At 43.4% G+C, this 27396-nt stretch overlaps 1 protein-coding gene across 3 annotated transcripts in view; it reads right to left on the minus strand.

Moving 5' to 3' along the window:
- OSBPL2 (oxysterol binding protein like 2) overlaps positions 1-27396 on the minus strand; it is a 76567-nt gene that overhangs the window by 32148 nt on the left and 17023 nt on the right. Inside the window, exons 2-4 of one of the 3 annotated variants that reach the window (XM_083360898.1) lie at positions 24720-24818; positions 20643-20778; positions 12285-12404 (exon numbers count right to left, since the gene is read on the minus strand). In XM_083360898.1, the coding sequence (XP_083217024.1) occupies positions 12285-12404; positions 20643-20679 (157 nt within the window). In that variant the 5' untranslated portion in view covers positions 20680-20778; positions 24720-24818. The remainder of the gene's footprint in view (positions 1-12284; positions 12405-20642; positions 20779-24719; positions 24819-27396) is intronic. The other 2 variants (XM_083360899.1, XM_083360900.1) reach the window with 2 other exon arrangements.

A 27396-nucleotide genomic window follows, 5' to 3' on the forward strand; every position in this document is an offset into this window, starting at 1 on the left:
GGCTTCATGCCTAAGGTGGGACTAGAACTCAGAGTCTCCTGGTGCTTGGTCCAAAGTCACCCAGTTAGGCTTCATGCCTAAGGTGGGACTAGAACTCAGAGTCTCCTGGTGATTGGTCCAAAGTCACCCAGTTAGGCTTCATGCCTAAGGTGGGACTAGAACTCAGAGTCTCCTGGTGCTTGGTCCAAAGTCACCCAGTTAGGCTTCATGCCTAAGGTGGGACTAGAACTCATAATCTCCTGGTGATTGGTCCAAAGTCACCCAGTTAGCTTTCATGCGCAAGACAGGACTAGAATTCTGAGTCTCCTGGTGATTGGTCCAAAGTCAACCAATCAGCTTTCATGCGCAAGACGGCACTAGAACTCCTGGTGCTTGGTCCAAAGTCACCCAGTTAGGCTTCATGCCTAAGGTGGGACTAGAACTCAGAGTCTCCTGGTGCTTGGTCCAAAGTCACCCAGTTAGGCTTCATGCCTAAGGTGGGACTAGAACTCAGAGTCTCCTGGTGCTTGGTCCAAAGTCACCCAGTTAGGCTTCATGCCTAAGGTGGGACTAGAACTCAGAGTCTCCTGGTGCTTGGTCCAAAGTCACCCAGTTAGGCTTCATGCCTAAGGTGGGACTAGAACTCAGAGTCTCCTGGTGCTTGGTCCAAAGTCACCCAGTTAGGCTTCATGCCTAAGGTGGGACTAGAACTCAGGATCTCCTGGTGCTTGGTCCAAAGTCAACCAATCAGCTTTCATGCGCAACATAGCACTAGAACTCATAATCTCCTGGTGATTGGTCCAAAGTCACCCAGTTAGCATTCATGCCTAAGGTGGGACTAGAACTCAGTAGTCTCCTGGTGCTTCATCCAAAGTCACCCAGTTAGCATTCATGCCTAAGGTGGGACTAGAACTGGTTTATAGGTCAGTGCCTTAAGTACTACATCAAACTGCTTCCTTTATGTAATGTGTTTTCTAGACCAGTGGTCCTCAAACTTAGCCCTTTTATGAGTTTTGGACTTCAACTCCCAGAATTCCTCAGCCAGTGTGCCTGGCTGAGGAATTCTGGGAGTTGAAGTCCACAAGTCATAAAAGGGCCAAGTTTGAAGACCCCTGTTCTAGACCAAACAGCTATAGTCCAGGCAGATGGCCCATAGATCACTTTTTTTTCTCACAGATAAGTATTTCTTGCCACAGTAAATGACATGCATCAGACCACAGGATGCTTGAATCACAATACGGGTAGTCCTCGACGTACAACAGTTGATTTAGTGACCATTCAAAGTTACAACAGCACTGAAAAAAATGACTGGAGACCATTTTTCATACTTATGACCACTGTAGCATCCCCATGGTCATGTGATTTACATTCAGATGCTTGACAACTGGCTCATATTTATGACGGTTGCAATGTCCCGGGCTCACGTGATCACCTTTTGTGACCTTTTGACAAGCAAAACCAATGGGGAAGCCAGATTCACTTAACAACCGTGTTACTAACTTGACAACTGCAGTAATTCATTTTGCAACTATGACCAGAACAATTGTACAATGGGACAAAAGCCACTTAACACATTTTTTCACTTAGCAGCATACATTTGGGGCTCAGCTGTGGTCGTTAAGGCGAGGACTATCTGTAATGGCAACTGTCATTATTTCCAAAGAGAATTCTGAGCTACGAAACCTGCATGAGCCCCAGTGTCACTTCGGTGAAGGTTCAGACCTTCTGGTTTCGAAATGGCTTCTATTTCAGCGGGTGGAGGTGGTGGCTAGGAGATCCTTTGCCCACAGGCTCATTATCACTCACCTAGACTTCTGCAATGTGCTCCATATGGGACTGCCTCTAAAGCAGGGCTTTTCAATCAGTGGTATGGGCACCACCTGTGGTACACTGGCACCTGGCAGGTGGTACGCGACCATCCTAGAAAACTGGTAGCGGGGGAGGGAAATGAGCTGAACCGGTGGCAGCACCACACAAGCCTGAGCGAGAGACGACTGGTGCTGCAAGGCTGTCAGGGCTCAGCGGAAGTGCCAGGATCAGCGCCAGGCTCCAGCTGGAGCTCGGCGCTGATCCTGATGCTTCTGCTGAGCCCAGAAGAAGCGCCAATCAGCTAGAATGTTGCAGCATCTCCAGGGTCTTGTGATTTACATTCAGATGCTTGGCAACTGATTCATATTTATGATGGTCACAGTGTCCCAGGGTCATGTGAAATGACCAAAACCTGCTGCAACCACGCAGCAGACGGGGGGGGGGGGGAAGGAAATAAAAACCAAACACCCACCCCATCCCACCCCCGCTGCCAATCCTCAACAGAAATGCTCACAACAATGAAAACCTCGGACAGGAGGAAGAGCTCATCTGTGACTTGGGGGGGGCATTTTTTTTGCCATTGTAACTTTGAACAGTTCCTAAGCGAACTGTTGTAAGCCGAGGACTACCTGTACTTCACTTTTTTCCTTTTTTTTTGTCATCAAGTTTTTGACACCTTGCTAGGTGACTGGTGGTACTCGGAAGTTGCCATATCCTAAAAGTGGTACAATGGGTGAAAAGGTTGAAAAGCCTTGCTCTAAAGACTACCTGAAAGCTGCAGTTATTACAACGTGTAGCAGCCCATTTGCTGGCACTTTGCACTGACAGCACATTTTACCTGGGCTTTTAAGTCCAGCACTGCATCCTAATAGGCAGGTCGATGCAATTCAAAGTATTGTTTTGACTACAAAGCTCTATTTGGCGTCATGTGTGATTACCTGCAAAACTGGCTTCTATTGTCAAAACCAAACAGAACATCACAATTGTCCTGGGGGGAAAAATGTTTTGTACCTTACTTACTTCCATGAAAACAGGAGGGCCTGACACCGTGGAAGAACTATTTTTGATAGTGGGGCTAGTTTAATGATGATAATCTAACAACAATTAAAACAAAATCCTACGAGACACTAATAAAACCATTTGAAATAGTATATTGAAAAGGTTCAGAGGTCAAAAATGCCTCTTTGAAGGATCCACAGTATGTCCATAGAGGCAATGAGTTGCAACCTTCGATATGCTTAGGCAGCAGAATCTAATAAATCTGAAGGGCACCTGGCTGGGGAAGCTGATCTAGACGTTGCAAAAATTAACACTATTCTTTATATCCAGTCTCAGTAGCTGGCAGTATTTGGAGTCAAAACCAATCACAGCGTAATTTCCACAAAGGTTTAATTTAATAGTATTTAATATTACAGCAGAACAAAAAAGTATAGCTGTTTTTCACATCTTTCCTGTAACTAAAGACTATCATTTTGTTCATACAAGAATTTAGATTATTGAAAACATACCAGAACTGGGTAACAACATACCCAAACAAAATCTACCATGATTATTGTCATGTATTTACTTCATTTCATAAATTTTTGCTAGGACAAAAATATATTCTCTCGTAAATCCTTTCTCTCCCCCCCCCACCCTTCTCTCTCTCTGTATTCAAAGAGAAAATGCTTGGCTGAGAAAAGAGAATACAAGTAGGCCTCGACTTACAACCATTCATTTAGTGACTGTTCAAACTTACAATGGCACAGAAAAAAGTGACTTAGGACCATTTTTCACACTTACGACCGTTGCCTCATGTGATCGAAATTCAGATGCTTGGCAACTGGCATGTATTTATGACAGTTGCAGTGTGCCAGGGTCACGTGGGACCTTCTGACAAGCAAAATCAATGGGGAAGCCAGATTCCTTTGGCAACCATGTTAGTAACTTAACAGCTGACGGGTTCACTTAACCCCTCCAGCAAGAAAGCTTATAAAATGGGGCAAAACTCGCTTGACAAACGTCTTGCTTAGCAACATAAATCTCTGGCTCCATAACAGTTGTAAGTTAAGGGCTACCTGCATGATGGAAGACACTCAAGTCAGTTAAAACTGTGACTTCTAGTCCCACGTTAGCCACATAGCCAGGTGACTGATCTTTGGCCAGCCACTCTCTCTTAGCCCTAGGAAAGAAGCAAGGGCAAGCCACTTCCAAAATCTTGCCCCATAAAACTGTAGGGCCTTTTTCAAGCAGTCACCAAGAGTCAACACTGACTTGAAGGTAGTAACACACGAACAATTAATATAGCACTGTAAATAAGAGGGCACAGTGATTAGTACACTTTTGGCAACATACCCATGTTCTTCTTACTTTAGATGACAAACTACCTAAGTAAAAATGTCCATAGTTTCTAAAGACCGAAAGGCAAACTAATATGCAAATGAGCTGCCTAAGTGGTTCAATTATTTCTACCATGTGGGTAACATCGGTTGAGAAGGAGAGAACAATGTCCCAGGCAATCTGTCTCAGGTTAACAGCTCATGAATTATATGATGATGCTTACAGAGTTTACAAAAGCAAAGCGGGGATTAGAAGTTGCCATATTTTAATACGCTATAGCAAAAAGAATGTTAAATGTAAATAGCCTTGGTGGAGCAGTGGGCTAATGCCTCCTTAAGTAACACCAGCTGCCTGCAATTAGTGCAGGTTCGAGTCCCACCAGGCTCAAGGTTGACTCAGCCTTCCATCCTTCCGAGGTAGGTAAAATGAGGACCCAGATTGTTGGGGGCAATTAAGCTGACTTTGTAATAATGCCGCTTGGGGGGTGTGTGAAAGCCCTAATAAGCAGGCATATACATAGAACAGACATGTCAAACACAAGGCCCGGGGGCTGGATCCGGCCCACAAAGTGGTTTCATGTGGCCCTCGAAGCCATTGTGGAAACAGTGAGGGAATGGCCCCCACTGCCTTGGCCCTGTCCCAGAGACCCTCCTTCTGTCAGAGACCCTCAGATCTGTCCCACTCATGCCCAGGCCCCCATAGGCACCCTTGATGCGAACGATGTAGAGCTGGCCACGCCCACCCAGTAGGCCATACGCACTCTAGCCATGCCCACCCACTAGGCCACGCCCACCCTGGCCATACCCACCCGGCCCCTTGAGGGCAACCGCAATGCTGATGCGGCCCTCAATGAAATTGAGTTTGACACCCCTGACATAGAATGAAGGCTACTGCTAAGCTTGTAAGCCGCCCTGAGTCTTCGGAGAAGGGCGGGATATAAATGGAATTTTTTAAAAAATGTGCATTTCATATTCATTTTGCGTATGGAACTGAGGTATGACTATCCAGGAAGGACATGGAAGGACAGACAACCACCAAATTAAAGCAGTCTTTTTCAACTCTGGATAGGATGTAGTGAGATTTTAGCCAGTGCAGAAACTATATCTAGTTGTAATCTTAATACACCTAGAGCAGGGGTCAGCAACCTGAAACAGTGAAAGAGCCACTCGGAACCGGTTCCCTCACAAAAGGAAAAACTGGGAGTCACAAAAAATGTGTGCGCATGCGCGTGTATGCACGCATGTGCAGAACACGGTTTGACTGAAGAGTGGAGCCAAGGCAAGATATGCACCTACCCTGCATATTTGAATTGATTGGTTGAACTTTTTTAGTCCCACTTTTTTTTTGGGGGGGGGAATGCACATGGCAGAGAACTGGGAGCCACAGGAGACGTCTGAAAGAGCCGCATGCGGCTCCGGAGCTGCAGGTTGCAGACCTGTGACCTAGAGTAACCTTTCTGACATAGAACAATCCAGCCAAAGTTCAGTTCTTTATCTGCTTACACCATATTGACAGAATCTTACCAAATTAAACCTGCATAGACTACAGATTAATCTATTACTCTATAGATCACTTATTATCTATACAGGTAGTCCTTGACTCACAACAGTTCATTTAATGATCGTTCAAAGTTAACAACAGCACTGGGAAAAAAATGGCTTATGACTATTTTTCACAGTTACAACTTTTGCAGCATCCCCAAGGTCATGTGATCAAAATTCAGATGCCTTGCAACTGGTTCCCAATGGCCACTGCTGTGTCCCAAGGTCATGTGGTCCCCTTTTGCGACCTTCTGACAAGCAAAGTCACTGGGGGAGCCAGATTCAATTAACAACTGGGTTACTAACTGAACAACTGCGGCAATTCATGTAAACAACTGTGGCAAGAAATGTCTTCAAATGGGGCGAAACGCACTTAAACAAATGTCTCACTTAACAACAGAAACGTTGGGCTGAATTGTGGCTGTAAGTCAGACTCTTTTTGTTGTGAGCTGCGAAGTTGTGTCCGACTCATCGCGACCCCATGGACAACGTTCCTCCAGGCCTTCCTGTCCTCTACCATCTTCTGGAGTCCATTTAAGCTCACGCCTACTGCTTCAGTGACTCCATCCAGCCACCTCATTCTCTGTCGTCCCCTTCTTCTCTTGCCCTCAACCTTTCCCAGCGTTAGGCTCTTCTCCAGTGAGTCCTTCCTTCTCATTAGGTGGCCAAAGGATTTGAGTTTTAGCTTCAGGATCTGGCCTTCTAAAGAGCAGTCAGGGTTGATCTCCTCTAGGACTGACCGGTTTGATCGCCTTGCAGTCCAAGGGACTCGCAGGAGTCTTCTCCAGCACCATAGTTCAAAGGCCTCAATTCTTTGGCGCTCAGCCTTTTTTATGGTCCAACTTTCACTGCCATACATTGCAAAAATCGAAGACTACCTGTACTCTACAAACTTATGATGTAGGTTTGGGAAAAACTATCCTAACTCTCTTCCTCTGTCTGCAGTCCAGCCCTGGCCTGTATGGTGTCTTGTCTCACTGCCCTCCATGGAGTGTGCTACCTCTTTCCTGGGAAATTGACTGACAAGTTTCCTCCCAAGGACCCTGACCTGATGTAACCTCCCCATCACAAGCCTCTCACTGATGACTCATACCTGGCCCATCACAAGAGCCTCACTTGACACACCCACACTTGAAGCCCTTACAAACAGAAGATCACTGACACTGACATCCCCCCTAAACTTTGCTGAAGATGTTACCTAGCCCAGTAACGAAACGTTCGGAAACCAACCCACGTGCTTGGGGGACGGACCTTCACCCTCACCCTAGACCCGAGCTGCAGATGTTCACCACTATTGCAAATTGACTCTTCGCTATCATACCGCTTCCCCCTTCAGAGACACAATCCATCACCCTACTCTGGAGGAACCCGTGAATCAATATTCAGGAGCTTGGGGATCCCACCGGTAAAAATTATAAAAACAAGAACATTTCACAACATGGCTTTACAACAGTGACCACAAGAGCGAAAACAGTAGGTGGGCAGCTGAGTTGTGGCTCATCAGAAGTCCCACCGCAACAAGCACGAGGTTGTGAGTTCTTTTCCCAATCCCAATCTACAGATCATGGGGTTAGGAAGAGCTGTCCTGAATCATGCTTTAAAAATCATCAAAAACACGTGAAATGATTTGTCTTATGAAAGACTTTCACTTTCTTCTCTATTTGCATAAGAGGTTCAGAGCACTCTAGGCATATGAGTAAATATATACAATCAGCTGGTACTGTGTATTTTCCTAAAAAGTATTAGATCATATCAGTGCAGCCTTAGGAACAAAAGTACGTTCCAAGACATAACCAGAAGACTTAATGCAACAGGCAAAGATTTTAATGAAATACATAAAATTCTCTTTTAGGGAAGCCTTTCCATTGTTTCGAACCTTTTCATAGTAGATTCTACCGGTCCAATTATGCCCCTATTCAGTTCTGATCCATGACCAAATATGAATATCACCCTGGTTTATCACATACTGTATAAAAATCTCCTGACACAACCTATACACAAAACTAGTGAGTATCTTGGTTTAAATAATTTCTGATGCAACACAGGAGAAATATTAACACATTTACTGTACAATAGCTGGATTTAATAAGGATAGGATCAGCTCCTGCTATAGAAATGTCACAACTGGTGTTCATGACATGTATGACCACACACATTTTTGCTCTACAATATGCTCAAACCAGAAAATCAGTTTCCGCTTCAAACTGCTTAGTTCTAAATAGTGAATGTCAGTTTTTCACAATTTGAAGTTCTCCAGATTTATTGAATTATACTATGCGGTGTAAATCAGATGGAGGCATGTACAAATTCTGACTATTTTAAGTAAAGACCATTACATGTGGATCACACATTTTACAAGTTTAAATACTTCTAATGTTAAAAAAACAAAGCAGGCTATAGCAATAGCACTCTCTATTTATTTATTTATTTATTTATTTTTGGGACTTATATGCCGCCCTATCTCCCGAAGGACTCAGGGCGGCTAACAACAATAAAAACAACAATACAAAAGTTAAGAGAAATTAAATAAACAGCCCCAAAATAAATTAACTAAACAATTAAAAATTAAAACATTTTAAAAACCCGTCATCAGTCCAGGTCAGCCTGATGAAAAAGGAAAGTTTTGAGGTCGCGGCGAAAGGACCAGAGATCTGGGGCCATCCGGAGCTCAAGCGGGAGTTGGTTCCACAGGGCTGGCGCTCCCACAGAGAAGGCCCTCCCCCTGGGTGTCGCCAGCTGACATTGTCTAGCCGACAGCACCCTGAGGAGGCCCTCTCTGTGTGAGTGCACTGGGCGATGGGAAGTCGTTCCCGGCAACAGACGGTCCTGCAAATATCCCGGGCCTAGGCCATGTAGGGCTTTAAAGGTAAGTACCAGCACCTTAAATCTCACCCGGAAGACAACCGGTAACCAATGCAGCTCACGCAGGAGGGGTGTAATATGGGAGTATCGGGATGCTCCCATCACTACCCGCGTGGCCGCATTCTGCACCAGCTGGAGCCTCCGGGTGGTATTCAAGGGCAGCCCCATGTAGAGAGCATTGCAGTAATCTAACCGGGAGGTAACGAGTGCATGAGTAACCATACGTAGGGCATCTCGGTCCAGATAGGGGCGCACCTGGCGCACCAGGCAAACATGGGCAAATGCCCCCCGGCCACGACTCCAATATGATCTTCAAAACTGAGTCGTAAGTCCAGGAGGACGCCTAAATTGCGTGCCCTATCAACGGGAGGTAACACCTCTCCTCCCATAACCAAAGATGGAACCTCTTAGACAAGTCGAGATGCCGGTACATCTTGGCCAGGTTGAGCTGGAGCCTGTTCTTCCCCATCCAAATCCGTACCGCTTCCAGGCAACGGGACATCACATCGAGGGCATCGCTGGGTTGGTTCAGGATGGAGATAAAAAGCTGGGTATCATCAGCATATTGATGATACCTCACCCCGAAACCACGGATGATCTCACCCAGTGGCTTCATATAGATGTTAAACAGGAGGGGCGAGAGTACCGACCCCTGAGGCACCCCACAACTAAGGGGCCTAGGGGTTGACCTCTGCCCTCCTGCCAACACCGTCTGCGAACGGCCCAAGAGGTAGGAGGAGAACCACCGTAAAACGGTGCCTCCCACTCCCAACCCCTCAAGACGTTGCAGCAAGATACTATGGTCGATTGTATAAAAAGCTGCTGAGAGGTCTAAAAGGACCAGGACAGAGGAATAACCCGTCTCGGGCCCGCCAGAGATCATCCACCAGCGCGACCAATGCCGTCTTCGTGCTGTACCCGGGCCTGAAACCCGATTGGTATGGATCCAGATACTCAGTTTCCTCTAGGACCAAAGGGAGCTGCCGTGCCACCACGCTCTCAACAACCTTTGCAATGAAGCGAAGGTTGGAGACAGGATGAAAGTTATTTAAAATAGCTGGGTCCAAGGCAGGTTTCTTGAGGAGGGGCCTTACCACCACCTCTTTCAAGGCAGCAGGGAAGCACCCCTCACTCAAGGAAGCATTGATAACTGCCAGGAGCCAGCCTCGTGTAACCTCCCAAGCCGCATAAACCAGCCAGGAGGGACACGGGTCCAACAAACATGTGGCGGCACTTAATTTCCCCATGATCCTGTCCACTTCATCCGGAGTCACAGGATCAAACTTTTCCCAAATATTATCGGCCAAACCCATCGTTTCCTCCTCGTCAGATACTGCCCAGTTGGAGTCCAAGCCAGCCTGAATCTGAGCGATTTTATCCACCAGATACTTACTAAACTCCTCGGCCTGTCCCTGCAAGGGGTCCTCTCCCGTCCCCTGATTTATACTGCTCCATAGTGCTTTATAGCACTCTAAGCAGTTTATAATGTCAGCCTATTGCCCCCAACAATCTGGGTCCTCATTTTACCAACCTCAAAAGAATGGAAGGTTGAGTTAACCTTGAGCTGGTGAGAATCAAACTGCTGGCTGTGGGCAGAGTCAGCCTGCAATACTGCATTCTGACCACTGCACCATGACAGCAAGAACAAAACCTGCCAGAAATATCTGAACTAGAACATTTTTGTCTAATGCCTCTTGAAGACTCGTGAGCTACCTGGCCTCATGTTGTGAGACAGGGAGAGCAAGAAACAGAGTCATCTTCCGTTGAAACAAAACAGGAATAAATCTCCCTGGCTGCAATCCAATTACATTAGGATATATCCGGCATGATTTCCTCATATCTGATGTCTTATTGATCAATGACCAACTGATCAATCAATTAATCAAACTGCAAGAAGGAAAGAATCAAGGTTTTTCTGACTGAAGCATCAGCTCTGAAAAAAGAGTTACAGGTTGCAAAATCCTGTTTTACTATTATTCCCCTTGGCCAGGGGTAGGCAATTTTGGCTCTTTTATGACTCATGGATTTCAACTCCCAGAATTCCTGCTGACTTAGGAATTGTTGAAGTCCATGAGTCATAAAAGAGCCGAGCTTGCCTACCCCTGCCCTTGGCAGTGTAAAGGATGATGTCACTCATTAATTTGTGCTAACCACTTCATAAACAATCCTGCAACTGTAATTATCTGTTGATAATCAGATCCCAAGGTATCATGATGCCTACTTTTGGTACTGTAATAATAATGGCATTCATGGGAAACAGTACAGGGATTTAAAAGCGCTGCTTCTAACTTAGGTGCGGAATACATGGGAGGCATTTGAGAATGTTCCTATTGTGCCATACACCACCTGGGTACACAATTCAAACAAAACATTATTCCAAAGTTGAAGAATTATACAAATAGCTTGTCTTTGGAGGTATGGAAACACAACCTGGTGCTGCACCGATATGTAGGAAAAACATCTCTCCAGCACATTGATAAGATGAGAATGTCAGTAGCTCAGGGTTAAACTATGGGGTCTTTGGTGCTCTCTGAGCTTGGTGGTCTTCTCGTAGACATTTCATTACCAATGAAATGTCTGCATTAAAACCACGATGCTCAGAGACCACCAAAGGCCCTACAGCACACTCTATATTGCAGACATGGAGTCACATACCAGGAAAGGATTTGAAGGACTGGAAGACTTTCTACTAAGCTTGAGAAAGTTCCATACCATGGACAGCCTAAAGGTGTATGGCCCTATTTTCAGCATTAAGAACTGAAAGGGTGTCCCCCACCAGTCCTCTTGTTGAACTTTGAAAACTAAATAAATGAAGTCACTTCATTACCTATTTAATTATCATTATTTATATAACACATACTTCAGGGGTCGGGCAATTTGTCAATATCCTGAGGCAAAGGGACCCATTGAGTAGGGCATCATGCAAACAAGACAGGGCTGGTGTTGTCCAGATACGTGGGAGAACGTTTTTAGAAATGCATCCACAGTAGGGCTTGCAATATATTGCTTCTCCTCAAAACTATAGGAAACTTTCGCACCAATTTTCAGCAAACATCTCATCAAAATTGAGAAGGAGGGTTGGAAGGGGCCTCAAAGGACTCAAAAAGGAGTTATATCTTGTTCTTCATTTCAAATATATAGGCCAAGTGTGGGGACTTTAAAACCTAAGTACTTTGGCAAGTGTTTTTATTAGCCTCTCTTTTAAACAATGCAAACTTAAGTTACCCCAAATTTCCATACAGCCAATAAGAATACTATTTTTTTTCCAGTTAATAGTCAGAGAGATAAATTTCCCAAGGTTTAACAGGCATATAAAATTGGTAGAAGTCATTTTCCATATTCTGGATATTTGTATTCCTAAAGTTACTTACAGAGCTTAACAAGGAAGAAACCAAACTGAAGTTCACAAATAAACAAAATACACTGTCCCCCCCCCAAAAAAAACAACTAACTTCCTCTCACTCACATAAGTCCCTTGCTGCATACCAAAACAGAGATAACGCTGGAGAACCCGTATCCTGTTTCTTATCATTTTAAAAGTAAAGACGACTTACGACATCTCCAGGAGCTGAATCAAAAGAATGCAGTATTACTACAGTTCCCTGTTCACCCATCTCAAGCTTCCAACAAAACAGGGAAGACCTAAAAGCAAAGTTTGCAGAAGGGACAGAAAATCTAACCTTAAACAAACCAACCCAAAAAGTACAATCAAGATTGGGTTTTGCTTTCACGGGCACCGAAAGATGGAACGGCCACACGCAAGAACTCTCGTACTGTTTCTTGAGATGTTTATCATCCGTAGCGACAACAGCCTTCCTTTTAACTCCTTAAACAGCAGCATTATCCCACTCAGAACTGAGTTGAATGTGCTTCGGCAGATGGTAAGGATGGTGCCTTTGGTATTAAAAACAACGTGAGAAAGGGTGACTTACGAGCAAGCTTGTTTTTAGAAGACTTCTTCTTCTTCCACATCCTGAAAAGTAATAGCAGTCCTCATTGACTTAACTCCACCTCCAGGTGATTCAGGCAGGCCAGCAAGCCTGAGTCATCACAGCACATTAATAAAAGGAATGAGACTGCCTTTTGAGATGAAGCAACTTACATTTAAAGGCCACATAAAAGTCAATGGGCAAGGTGATGGATTTTTTTTTTAAAACAAAAATCACAAATTTTTAGAGTAAGGTAACTTACAGTAAGAAGTTCTGCTACACAGAACTAGGAGAGGAAAGACTTGTTCCTCCACAGGCTATGTGTGTGTCACGGCTTTTATCCAAGTTACATGCACTATGTACTGTAGCGACAAACGGTTAAAGATAATGTTAATCGTAAACCAAACAAATAGCCCATGCTCTCCTGAAAGTAAGAAGGCACACGAGAATAGACTCCCAAAGATTTATAGTGCCGTATCTGTAACATTAAAAATTAATCAAAAAAAATCGTACCCCGGGTGTATTTACAGACGTGGTCTTTTAATTTAAACGTTTTGTCCAAATCATTCTGGAAACTTGACCCTCACCGTTGAACGTACTTAAGGCAAATAAAATATACCTTACCCACATGAGGACGCTAATAACAATAATTTGCAATTACCTAAACTTTTAGTAACTTTTGGTCCACAGCTAAATAAATAAAATAAATGAATATATTCTTTACAAATTAATTACAAATTCTCATAGTATGGTTATAGTTATTATAAACCGAGGTCCATAAAAAAGCAAAAGAAATGTTGAAATGATCAGAATTACAGAGCTGGATGGGACCGTGAAGCTCTTCTAGTCCATCCCCCTGCTCCCTCTGTCGTATATAGTATGTTAAGGTGTGTGTCATGTATGTGTTTCACTTTGAGAGCGGGCAACTAAATTTCATTTTTGATGTGTGCCGTTGTGCCCACAGTAATAAAAAAAAAGACAATAAAGGTTATCTTATCTTAAGCAGGAAATGATCAAATGGAGCAGAGCAAGAAAAACAACCCTTAGTATCGCTTCCGAAAAAACTGCTACAGGTAGTCCTCGAATTACAACTGTTCATTCAGTGACCATTCAAAGTTACAACGGCACTGGGAAAAAGTGACTTATCACCAGTTTTCACACTTATGACCAATGCACCATCCCCAGGGTCACGTGTACCAAAATTTAGATGCTTGGCAACTGGTTCATATTGATGACAACTGCAATATCCCGGTCATGTGATCACTTTCTGTGACCTTCTGACAAGCAAAGTCAATGGGGAAGCCAGATTCACTTAACAACTTTTGACACTAATTTAAGAACTTAACAATTGTGAGAAGAAAAGCTGCAAAGTGGGGCAAAACTCACCTAACAATTGTCTCACTTAACAACAAGAAAGTTTGGGCTCAATTAGTCGTTAAGTCAAAGACTATATGTATTACACTTGGAACTGCGTCACCACACTAATTATCACAAAAACTGTACATAATACACACGCACGCACGCGCACACGCACACTTTAAGATATGTGTTTTTATGGTGTACAACGGAGGGGAAAAAAACCACCATCAAAGCTGCAAATAGAAAATAAAGCCACTATCTTGCTTTCACACCAAAAGGATTTTCAACCTGAATGTCAATTGTTCGTCAAAAATTCCTGAGCGAAAGGTCCAACCTCTTAGCAAAGCAAAGCTCACAGTTTGAGATCAACAATCTGGGAGAGGGAAAATAATAATAATAAAAAAATCTCCACCTAGAAACTCAAGCACAGGGATTGTTCTCTAAGCAAGCAACCGTCCCTGCCCTTGTTTACACCGCCCGGTCAATTATTAGAGATGCAATGCAGCAACGAAGGATTTTTTTCATTAGTGCCTCCAAGTTAAATATGTCATTTCGAAAGCAGCCTTGACACACCATCACGAGGAGTTTCCATAAAGAGGCCTTGGCATGAAGGATGTTATAATGCCAACAGAGAGTCAAGACTTGGAAATCCCGATACACTGCACAGAGTCCAGAACGCCACAAACACGTTCATTTTTTTTTAGGTGACATTAAGTAAATATTATTATTGTCTGGCTATTTCAGTACTGTACATTTGTTTTACCGTCAGCCAATGCAATCTCTACAGAAAGGGAGACACAATCAGCAACAAGCCAGGAGAAATTAAACCGAGGCGCTCCATCGTAAAAGCCGACACATTACCGATTTATCGGCGTGGCGAAGCTTGGGTTTTAAACCACTTCAGACGGCAGATGCCACTTTCATTGTGCTCTTCTATAATTAAAACAAGATCTCTATTTATAAAGAAGCTAACACAACAAGTTTAATTCCAGATTTTTCCAGAATGTTTTTTTTTAAAAAAATGTGTTGGAACTTAATGGTATTTTCTCCCATGTTTGTAATGGCATAGCCTCAATAAAGGTGAAAACATGTTCTGAGAAACAAAAGGGGGAAAAATCAGGAGAAACCAGTGTGCTGATTCTCCCAAACTGGTTTTAACCCTTCAGAGGGATGGGGTCAATCTACTGGTTTAAAAAAAAACAAAAAAAACCAAGACACTCAAGTTTATCATTCCAAAGACTGCATAAATAATTGTTATCTATGTCATCTGTTCTCTTCAGTTCTGTATATAAATAAATATGGTATCAGCTTAGGGACATCTGTTAATTCTTCCAAGACTTTAACAAACATGGCATTTTAGAAGCATCAGAGGAAGCCAGATAAGGTAAATTGCTAAAAAAAATACTCTCACAAAGTACTATGATAATCTTCCACTGCTTCAACAGGACTAAACTTCCGCAAAGTAATAAGACTTGCAATTTACTCTCAGAATATTTATCAGTAATTCTTCAGTCCTATTACAACTTTCACATAGGTAAAATCATCCCTACAATTTAAGGATCTACATATGCAACGTAAAAATATTGATGACTGTTCTCACCGATCATTCAAGTAAACAGAATTTTCAGTTCTGTCAAGATTTCAATTGGGTATAGATCTTAAGCTGAGCCCAAAGAGAAAAACAGATATTTTTCCCAAACAGCAAATTATAATTCCTAGAGTGAAAACTTTCCTAGAATGAAGAAGGATGATCCGGCCAAAACAAAATCAGCAGAAAGGGTTGTGGACTTAAAAGGTGAAAAAGATATAATTTACTTTTAAAAATGTGTTTTTACAAAGCATGCATAGAAAAAAAATTGAATAACAGAATTGGAAGGGACATTGAAGATCTTCTGATCAAAGCGGAGACCCTGTACTATTCTGGACAAAGAAGCTGTCCAATCTCTTCTTAAAAACCTCCAGCATTGGAGCACCCACAACTTCTGGAGGCAAGCTGTTCCACTGGTTAATTGTTCTCACTGTCAGTAAGTTCCTCCTTAGTTCTAGACTGAGCACAAGGCTTTCCTTAGTAAATTTCCATCTGTTACTTCTTGTCCTGCCCTCAGGTGCTTTGGAGAACAGATCGACCAGCTCTTCTTTGTGTAAGATAAAGGTAAAGGCAAAGGTAAAGTTTCCCCCGCACATGCGTGCTAGTCGTTTCCGACTCTAGGGGCCGGTGCTCATCTCCGTTTCAAAGCCGAAGAGCCAGTGCTTGTCCAAGGACGTCTCCGTGGTCATGTGACCGGCATGACTAGACACCAAAGGCGCACAGAACGCTGTTACCTTCCCACCGTAGTGGTCCCTATTTTTCTACTTGCATTTCTATGTGCTTTCGAACTGCTAGGTTGGCAGAAGCTGGGACGAGTAACAGGCGCTCATTCTGCTACGCGGCACTCGGGATTCGACCCGCCAAACTGCCGACCTTCTGATCTTCCTAACCCACTGAGCCACTCCTCAAATATTGGAAGACAGCTATCATTTCACCCCTAGTCCTTATCTTCATTAGACTAGACATACCCAGTTTCTGCAACTGTCAACGTATGTTTTAGCCTCTAGCCCCCTAATCATCTTTGCTGATCTTCTCTGCAATCTTTCTAGAGTCTCAACATCTTTTTTGTACCATCAAAACTGGACGCGGCATTCCAAGTGTAGTCTTACCAAAGGAGTATAAAGTGGTATTAACACTTTGTGATCTTGATGCTATCCCTCTGTTGATGCAGCCTAGGACTGCATGGGCTTGAATGGAGAGGCAATAATTCATACAGACTGCAAGATTTAATCTTTAATGAAACAAACGTGAAATCTCTCGAGACTCTCTCACTGACCTAGCCAGAAATACCTCATTGGTTGCAATATCTTCTAATCAGCCACATAGTTCAAAAGAATTACGAAAACAAGGTTGAACTTTCAGAGACCTGACAATCTGAGAAATGGTTAACATAACACTCAGAAGAACTGCGAACATTTATTTTTACTGTTTTTGAAATACAATTCAGAAGCTGAACAAATCAACCATCTAGTCTACCTATTCAATTTCTAAATCCTATTAAGTGGATGCAGAACGAACAGGACAAATGATATGCAATATTATGTGACCAGATCCAATTTTATTAAGTAGTCATTGACTTACGATTGGTTGACAGACCCAAAAAAGATACCTACTTAATTTAATGTGCCAATTGTAGCCTTACTCAGAACAGAAGAAAGTGATGGCGGTTGGGGAATTCTGAGAGTTTAAGCATCCTAAAGTTGCCAAGTTTGAAAAACATTGCTATAACTGTTGGAAGTCTTTTTTTTATCATGGGAGGTAGGAGTCTAATAAATGATGGCAAACACTGCAGCTGCCAAAAAAGCTAACACAGTGCTAGGCTGCATTAACAGAGGGATAGAATCAAGATCATCTGAAGTGTTAATACCACTTTACAACGCCTTGATAAGGCCACACTTGGAATACTGCATCCAGTTTTGGTCACCACGATGTAAAAAAGATGTCGAGAATCTAGAAAGGGTACAGAGAAGAGCAACATAGATGATCAGGGGACTGGAGGCTAAAACATATAAGGAACGGTTGCTGGAATTGGGTATGTGTAGTTTAATGAAGAGAAGGACGAGGGGGGACATGATAGCAGCGTTCCAATATCTCAGGGGCTGCCACAAAGAAGAGGGAGTCAAGCTATTCTCCAAAGCACCTGAAAGCAGGACAAGAAGCAACGGATGGAAACTAATTAAGGAGAGAAGCAACCTAGAACTAAAGAGAAACTTCCTGACAGTTAGAATAATTAACCAGTGGAACAACCTGCCTCCAGAAGCGGTGAATGCTCCAACACTGGAAGTTTTTAAGAAGAGACTGCACAGCCTCATATCATTTGTCTGAAATGATATAGGGTTTCCTGCCTGAGCAGGGGGTTGGACTAGATGACCTCCAAGGTCCATCATCATCATCATCATCATCATCATCATCATCATCATCATTATTATTATTATTATTATTATTATTATTATTACTATTACTATTACTAGCTAGACTGCATTTTATGTATATACTTTGTTATTCACAGAACTAGTTTTATAGGGCTTGGAGAAAAAGCGATGGAGCACACTTATGCTGTAGGTCAGGGGTAGGCAACCTTGGCTCTTTTATGACTCATGGACTGCAACTCCCAGAATTCCTCAGCCAGCCATGCTGAGGGGAAAGGGGGAGGTTTCCAAGCTGAGCCTTGCTGGCTCAGGAATTCTGGGAGTTGAAGTCCACGAGTCATAAAAGAGCCAAGGTTGCCTACCCCTGCTGTAGGTGGTAATTAAGAGAGCATCCTCTGGTATATTTCCAAGACAATCAATCTGATATTTTTTTCCTCTGACGAAAACCTCTGGCAAGCTGGAGCAATTGTTGAACAGCACATTTAACTAAACTCTTGCTAAACTCTTGGCCTTCCCTGTTCAGTTTTGAAGACTGCAAGTCACCTGTTTTTCTCATTTTTGTTTTCATCTCTACCTTCAGAAAGCTCTGAGTCCCCTTATCTCAAACCAAAATATGCCTTTTGCCTTTTCCCCTTAAGGAGTAGCCACCGTCATAGCTACTTAACTACCATTAGAATCTAGTTTTCAAGGTGGTAATAAGAAAAGGGCCGTCTGTTTATGCCTTCCTATAAGCTGTAAGTTTTAAGAAGTCAAATGAGCCAATTAATTCCTTACGTTTGCATGTTGCTTTTCTAAAATAATAAGGCAAGGCTCTGGACGACCCGTCGAATATGCTGGGCTGTGGGTATTACTAAGAATGCATGACCATGTATGTGTTCAAGAGTGCTAGTTTTTCTCTTTCGTTTTCAACGGCTCCTTTCTGGTTTATTTTGGTCAGCACAGGGGCACTTAACTCTTGTTCTTAGAGCACGTGCAGCATGCCACAGGAGCAGTCATCTTCACAATCTCACGTGCAAGAGATTTCAGTGCACACCCAGCAAGCAAGGTGCGTAGAATGAACTGTTATTATAATCAAACCTCATTTGCAAAATAATAAATTTTGATCTCCATGGAAAACTAGTGATGTGGGACGCAGCCTGGGAGGGACGAGGTTAGGAAATTAACATACGATTCGAGTTTAGGGTACCAAGTTAAGGTACTTAAGAATGAGTGCCGTGAGGTTCAGAGACCTTGCTTTTATCGCCCATTTGCCCAGTTCAAGGAAGGAAGGAAGGAAGGAAGGGAGGGAGGGAGGGAGGGAGGGAGGGAGGGAGGGAGGGAGGGAGGAAGGGACATTTCTTAAGCAAAAATAATTGTCTAACAATTTGAGAAACTAACAAGAGTTGGGAGGAACAGTTCCAGTCCAAACCCCTGCTCAAGCAGGAGAGACCCTGTCCTTTGCCATTTCAGAACACGGAAATAACTGAAGGTCTATTAAGAAAATGAGTGGCAGAGCCTGGGGGTGGAGTTAAAAGAGGAATCAGCCTAGAATTCCTACATCGCCCTACGTCCCCCCTTGAATTCCGTGGACTCTTATCTGACTCCAAGCATGTAGGAACCATGAGCTGAGAAGATTCTCTTTAGCAAGAAATCAGTTTAATTGGACCTTCACATGTGATCCTGTTTTTTTTTTTTTGCGCTTGATAAGCTGGTTACCCCTTTCCCTGAGAATCTTGTTCGTTCGCTAGCAGTGGAGCAGTGGGCTAATGCCTCCTTAAGTAACACCAGCTGCCTGCAATTAGTGCAGGTTCGAGTCCCACCAGGCTCAAGGTTGACTCAGCCTTCCATCCTCCCGAGGTAGGTAAAATGAGGACCCAGATTGTTGGGGGCAATTAAGCTGACTTTGTAATAATGCCGCTTCGGGGGGGGGGGCGAAAGCCCTAATAAGCAGGCATATACATAGAATGAAGGCTACTGCTAAGCACATTGATTTGTGCTTTAGATTGTAAGCCGCCCTGAGTCTTCGGAGAAGGGCGGGATATAAATGGGATTAAAAAAAAAAGAGGACAGTTAAAAAGAGGAAGAGAGAGCAACAGCAGACTACCAGGACCTCCAAGGGCTCTGCTGCCACTAAGGCTGCTGCTAAAGCAGTGGCTGACTCAGAAGCAGGAGGTATGGTGGTGAGATCATGGTGGTTCTGCTCCTCTGCGAGGCTCCTATCCAGGCTTTATGGGATCAGAGAAGCTTGGTTTGTTGAAAGAAAAAGTTTGAAGGCATATAAGGCATAGGGAAGGGGGTGTGATGGGCCCTAAGGCAGCTGCCTTCCCTGCAATATTGTGTGTGTGCCACAAGACAGAAACACAGTAGCCTGGTGTCCTACAAATTTAGACTTTATGCTGTGCTAACTTACCTGTAGCAGAGACATCACCCTGTCAACAAAAGTGCGTATAGTCAAGGCTATGGTTTTCCCAGTTGCAATGTATGGCAGTGAAAGTTGGACCATAAGAAAGGCTGAGCGCCAAAGAATTGATGCCTTTGAACTATGGTGCTGGAGAAGACTCCTGCGAGTCCCTTGGACTGCAAGGCGATCAAACCGGACAGTCCTAGAGGAGATCAATCCTGACTGCTCTTTAGAAGGCCAGATCCTGAAGCTAAAACTCAAATACTTTGGCCACCTCATGAGAAGGAAGGACTCACTGGAGAAGAGCCTAATGCTGGGAAAGATTGAAGGCAATAGAAGAAGGGGACGACAGAGAATGAGGTGGCTGGATGGAGTCACTGAAGCAGTAGGCGTGAGCTTAAATGGACTCCAGAAGATGGTAGAGGACAGGAAGGCCTGGAGGAATGTTGTCCATAGGGTCGCGGTGGGTCAGAGACGACTTCGCAGCTAACAACAACAACAACTTACCTGTGACAGCATCATAGAATTCCTCTTCACTATTCATTCTTTTAGTTGGTTTTTCTCTCCCTTCAGTGTCTCATTAATGCATAGTTGTTACTGATGTGATCACGTTTTTCATAAAAACAAAACAGTGCCAGGTGTCCTGTGTAGAGAGGAGGAGAAATAAGAATAAATAATGTTCTTTATTTATGTGGGTTATCTCAAAGACCCAGCCCTAATTTGTATTGTGCAGTTACCCAATGTAATTAGGCTATATTAAATTTGTAAGTTACATTGGGCAACTTCATAAAATAAATTAAGCAATTACAGTGCACAGAGTACTTTTTAATTTGCAAACATCTTTTGTCAGGTTTTGTTTAAACCAGCCTTCTCAAACCAAGGAACCTAAAAAAGAAAAAAATTGGCACAAAATTGAGGAATTAAAACTTAGCAAATTCTGTTCTACTGCCTGAGTCACGGAGAGAGAGAGATGGCTTTTTAGATCACTGCTCTGGGGATTTAATAAAGTTACAACCTAAGGAAGTGATGTATTGAAAGATAAAATACAGCTAGGGTATTTTTAAAATCAACCTTGAGCACAATCAGGTTGTAAAAAAATGGAACGGGATCATAATGTTATTTTAGCTGTCAAATCTTACTTTTTGTTATATCGGGGGAAAAGTGAGATTTCTAATGATTCTATTTACAGAATAATAGAGTAAATCAACCACAGCACATGGAGTAAAACCCTAGTAAAACCACATCTGGAATACTGGAGCCAATTTTGGTCACCATATCACAAAAAAGATGTGGAGTTTGGGAGAAAAAATTCAGAGAAGAGCAACTAAGATGACCAAAGGCCTGGAGAGTAAAACATATGAAGAATTGGCTGCCGGACTTGGGTTTGGCTAGGCTAAAGAAAAGAAGAAATAGGGGAGACATGATAGCAGTGTTCCAGTATTTGAGGGGCTGCCACAGGGCAGAGGGGGCCAGGTTGTTCACCAGAGCACCAGAGGGAAGGACGAGAAACAATGGTTGGAAATTGATCAAAGAGAGAAGCAACCTGGAATTAAGGAGAAATTTCCTGACAGTGAGGACAATTAACCAGTGGAACAGCTTTGCCTCCAGAAATTGTGGGCGCTCCATCACTGGAGGTTTTTAAGAAGGGACTAGATAGTCACTTGTCTGAGATTGTATAGGTTCTCCTGATTGTGCAGGGGGCTGGACTAAGAGACCTCCAAGGTTCCTTCCAGATTCTATTCTATTCTATTCTATTCTATTCTATTCTATTCTATTCTATTCTATTCTATTCTATTCTATTCTTTCCTAATCCTTATTCTATAAGGAATGCTTCAACACATCCATGTGACCCCAGTGCTATGCAAACTCCATTGCTTGCCAACTGGCCTTTGGGTGCAATTCAAGGTGCACGTCATCCCCTATAATGGATGGGCTAGGCTGGCTATTTGAGGGACCACCAGTCTCCAATTGTTTCTGCCAATACGATAAGCCTGAGCAGCATGTATGCGCTTCAGGTCCTCTCAATTAAACGATGCTATCAGTTGGGACTTAAGCAATATAGGTCGCCCTTGACTTACAACTTAAGTCTGCTCTGTAAGTAATCTCAATTTACAACCTTTTCTTGACGTTGACGCCGATAAGCAAATCACCCTGATGGTTAAGCAAACAAAGTGGCTGACCAGCAAAGCCACTCTTCGCTACGAGCCACTTTTGCTGAAAAACAGACTCAGAGCTAGGAAAAGCTTTATGGCAAGAACAAACATTCTTGGGGGTACGCTAGAACAAAATTGAATTAAAAGATGGAGGAAGGAGACCATCGAGTAAAGAATAACATTAAAGAAGGCTATGGCTGAAGGATCCGACTTCCTCTGTACTATTTGGAGGGCCCTGAATAGGTTGAGGGTTGGAGCACCTAAGGGTAAAACCAATATAGTCAAGTGGAGGCTCTTAGCGGAAAACCATTTTTTTCTTTTCTTTTAATGACCCTGTAATCTTTTGCACTGGGATGGAGTCGGGGTGACTGAACGGAGGTCAAGCGTTTACTGGCTGATGCCCTTCCTGATGCCTACGCAGAGTTCGCAGCAGACATTGCGCCCAGAGAGAAATATCTGCTACTACCTAGGATCGAACTGACAGCCTCCTGATTGTGAGGTGAGATTTCACCTCTAGGCCATGTGCCACTCTCTTAGCGGATAAGGTGGCTTTATTCTGGCACTCTAAAGGAAGGAGGAGGAGGGAGGGGGGAGAAGGAGAAGGAGAAGGAGAAGGAGAAGGAGAAGGAGAAGGAGAAGGAGAAGGAGAAGAAGAAGAAGAAGAAGAAGAAGAAGAAGAAGAAGAAGAAGAAGAAGAAGAAGAAGAAGAAGAAGAAGAGGAGGAGGAGGAGGAGGAGGAGGAGGAGGAGGAGGAGGAGGAGAAATAAATGCTGGCTTTCTGCAAAAATGTCAAAAATCAGTCACATAACCACAGGTTGTTGCAAATGGCCATAAATGCAGGTCACATGACCGCAAGGGGCCATCACAATTTCAGAACTGGATCTTAAGTACCTTTTGGGGGGGTCCATGTGTTGCCCCACTCACTTGTGTACACACACACACACACAGAAGTATCTGGACAGACTCGAACACTGGGCACTATCTAACAAAATGAAATTCAATGGTGAAAAAAGTAAGGTTCTACATTTAGGCAGGAAAAATCAAATGCATAGGTATAGTATAGGTGGTACCTTGCTCAATAGTAGTAACTGTGAGAGGGATCTCGGAGTCTTAGTAGACAATCACTTCAATATGAGCCAGCAGTGTGCTGCAGCTGCCAAAACAGCCAACACAGTGCTAGGCTGCATTAACAGAGGGATAGAATCAAGATCAAGTGAAGTACTAATACCACTTTACAATGCCTTGGTAAGGCCACACCTGGAATACTGCATCCAGTTTTGGTCACCACGATGTAAAAAAGATGTCGAGACTCTAGAAAGGGTACAGAGAAGAGCAACCAAGATGATTAGGGGGCTGGAGGCTAAAACATATAGGGAACGGTTGCTGGAATTGGGTATGTGTAGTTTAAGGAAGAGAAGGGTGAGGGGTGACATGATAGCAGTGTTCCAATATCTCAGGGGCTACCACAAAGAAGAGGGAGTCAAGCTATTCTCCAAAGCACCTGAAAGCAGGACAAGAAGCAACGGATGGAAACTAGTCAAGGAGAGAAGCAACCTAGAACTAAGGAGAAACTTCCTGACAGTTAGAACAATTAACCAGTGGAACAACCTGCCTCCAGAGGTGGTGAATGCTCCAACACTGGAGGTTTTTAAGAAGAGACTGGACAGCCATTTGCCTGAAATGGTATATTATTATTATTATTATTATTATTATTATTATTATTATTATTATTATTATTATTATTATTATTATTATTTATTACCTCAGTCTTTATTAAGGCTTCTAAGCTTGAAGTGATATTCCCTAGCAATTCCCTGTGCCGGCACCAGCTCAGTCCCAATAACTTCCACAGGCTACTCAAATGAAGCCAACAATAGTCCTCAAGGCGAAGGCAAGTCCAGTCCACTAGGCAAAAGCAACTTCCCAAGGCAAAAGCCAGTTCCAAGACAAATGCAAATCCATAAGCAAGAGCCACACAGCAAGAAAACAAACACATGGTTCCCAACATAGTCTCCATCTGTCTGCTATGCTAAATAGCCAACTTCTGGTGCAGCCCATCAAGAAAGGCGAGGCTGCCTCCTCATGAGTAATCTGGCTGACCTTCTCTGCTCCTGCTTTTTCTCTGCCCTGCATGTTCTTGGATCAGAAGGTACAGAAGGCAGTTCCCCATCGCCGACTAGCGGCAGCTGCCTGCTTTCCCCACCTGAAGCCTCAGGGCTGTCCTGCTGTAGCTGTGTTCCGGCCAAATCCCTTTCAGCTGGCTGCATGCAGCCATTGACCAACTCCCCTCCTGTTGCGCCCAGAACTGGTTCGTCTTTCTCCGAGCTGACATCTGGAGAAGGATCTGGGGAAGCGTCCAGGCAGGGGAAGCATCACAGTCCATTGTAACTTTGAATGGTCACTAAGTGACTAGGCGTAACTTGAGGATTACCTGTATGTCTTTTCTGGATTTGCTCGCAGATATAATCTCTCTCCAGTGATCTGTATGGCTCCCACCTTGATTTTCAGAAAAACTTCGAAAGGCACCAGGCTAGAAAACAGGAGACCATGAGTTTAACTCCCTCTTTATTTGTGAAAGCCGACTGGGCAAAAAGCCGACTGGACTTTGGGCAAATTACTTTCTCAACCCAAGCCACGGTTGTGGGGAAGTTAGGAGAAGGCAGGTGGGTTGTTTGTAAAAAATAATAATAATAAAGATGGGATACAAATAAATAAATACATAAATAAATTTCTCCCAGACCCTGGTATAAGATTGGCTGTCAAGCTTCTGTCAAGTTTTTTTTTTGCTTTCTTTATGGTTCTTCTCCCCAGTAATGATCTGTTCCTTCTATGTTTCTTGCTTTTAAAAAGTCTAAGTGGCCTAGACTCTTTGGAAAACCTCGATAGTGGGCTCTCTGCATTCTCATACGTGCAAGTTGTTAACAACAATCCAAAATTCTTTTGATAACAGCTGCGAGATTATTGGTAGGACAATACTGGAAGAAGGATTGTCTGCCTACTATAGAGGAGTGGACGCTTAAAGTGTCAAATCTAGCAGAAATGGCTAAGATTTCTGCTTACTTGAAAGATCATTCACAAGAGAGATACATTTCGGTTTGGAGAAGATGGATAGATTATATTCAGAAAAAATATGGGACTAAAAAGTCCCATTTAGCTTATGAGTAAATTTTAAATTAATTTTAGAATGTTGGTAATTATGTTAAAGGCGGGTTAAAGTGTATTATGCATTTGGTTTTTTATATAGTTGATTAATGTTAGTTAGATTATGATTACTATATATTTGTAACCCTGTAACCAGCTTTGGGAAGTGGGGGAGGGGGGGTTAGGGGGGTTGGGGAGGGGGATAATTTTGTAACTTTTTATAAAACTTTTCAATTAAAAAAAACAATACAAAATCCTAATTGCACAATTGGTTTATTAGTAGGAATGTTTCTGCTATTACTTTAAAGCATTTATATAGCTGACGTCTTGTAACAAACTCTGGGAGGCTCCTAATCAAAAACTAAAACACAAAAACCCTACTAAAACTAAAACTCATAAAAACAGAAACCCTGGCACCAAGTCAAGCTTCTGATGTACAGTCATCAATCTTATCCTGGGGGGGGGCAACCTTGGCTCTTTTATGACTCGTGGACTTCAACTCCCAGAATTCCTGAGCCAGGCATGCTCATTGCCTATCCCTTATCCTAGGCACTGGGAGAAAAGCCGGGTCCTCAGGGCTTTATGGAAGACTAGGCGGGTAGAGGCCTGCCTTGGTGGAGCAGTGGGCTAATGCCTCCTTAAGTAACACCAGCTGCCTGCAATTAGTGCAGGTTCGAGTCCCACCAGGCTCAAGGTTGACTCAGCCTTCCATCCTTCCGAGGTAGGTAAAATGAGGACCCAGATTGTTGGGGGCAATAAGCTGACTTTGTAATAATGCCGCTTGGGGGGGGGGGGGGGCGAAAGCCCTAATAAGCAGGCATATACATAGAATGAAGGCTACTGCTAAGCTTGTAAGCCGCCCTGAGTCTTCGGAGAAGGGCGGGATATAAATGGAAATAAAATAAAATAAATATAAATAAATAAAATAAACTTTAGGGGACTGAGTGTTCCACAGGGCAGGGGCTGCCACAGAAAAGGTCCTGCTTCCTAGCTCCCATCAGGTGGCAATATTTAGGGGAAGGGACTAGGACAGGGGTCAGCAACCTGAAACAGTGAAAGAGCCACTCGGAACTGGTTCCATCACAAAAGGAAAAACTGGGAGCGGCAAAAAATGTGTGCGCATGCACGTACATGCGCGCATGTGCAGAACAGGGTTTGACTGAAGAGTGGACACAAGGTGAGATATGCACCTACCCTGCATATTCAAATTGATTGGTTGAACCTTTCTAGTCCCACTTTTTTTGGGGGGGGTACTGCACATGGCAGAGGACTGGGAGCCGCAGGAGACGGTTGAAAGAGCCGCATGCGGCTCCAGAGCCACGGGTTGCAGACCTGTGGACTAGAAGCATGCCTACCCCCATCTGACCTGGTAGGAAGGGAAGATGTCCTTAACGAAAAGTGGTCTGCAGGTAAACCGACCCTGTGCTTTAATGATGATGATTTATTAAGAAGCGTTATGTAAATGTTTTGAAATCGCAGGCGCTCCATCACTGGAGATTTTTAAGAAGAGACTAGACATTCACCTGTCTTGAGACAGAATAGGTTCTCCTGCTTAAGCAGGGGGCTGGACTAGAAGACCTCCAAGGTCCCTTCCAGCTCTATTCTATTCTTATTCTGTTCTGTTCTATTCCAGGTAGTCCTCAATGTACGACCACAATTGAGCCCAACATTTTTTTAAAATAAATGTTGTATTTATTTTCTATTACTACAAATCATAAGTGCTTAGTCAACAACGTGATGTCCGGGTACATTTGTTACTCAATGTTGTGTCATAACGTCTTCAATATAAATCTGTTCAATGCTACACAATCCAGTGTTTTTTTCCTCCCTGATCCTCTTTTCTTCCCGTGGTCACATGACCTCGGGACACTGCAACCCTCATAAATAGCGTTTGAATTTTGATCACACGATGATGGGGATGCCACAGCGGCCGTAAGTGTGAAAAACAGTCATAAGTCACTTTTTTA

Source organism: Vipera ursinii (genome assembly GCF_947247035.1).
Source record: "Vipera ursinii genome assembly, chromosome: 3".
Classification (NCBI taxonomy): Eukaryota; Metazoa; Chordata; class Lepidosauria; order Squamata; family Viperidae; genus Vipera; species Vipera ursinii.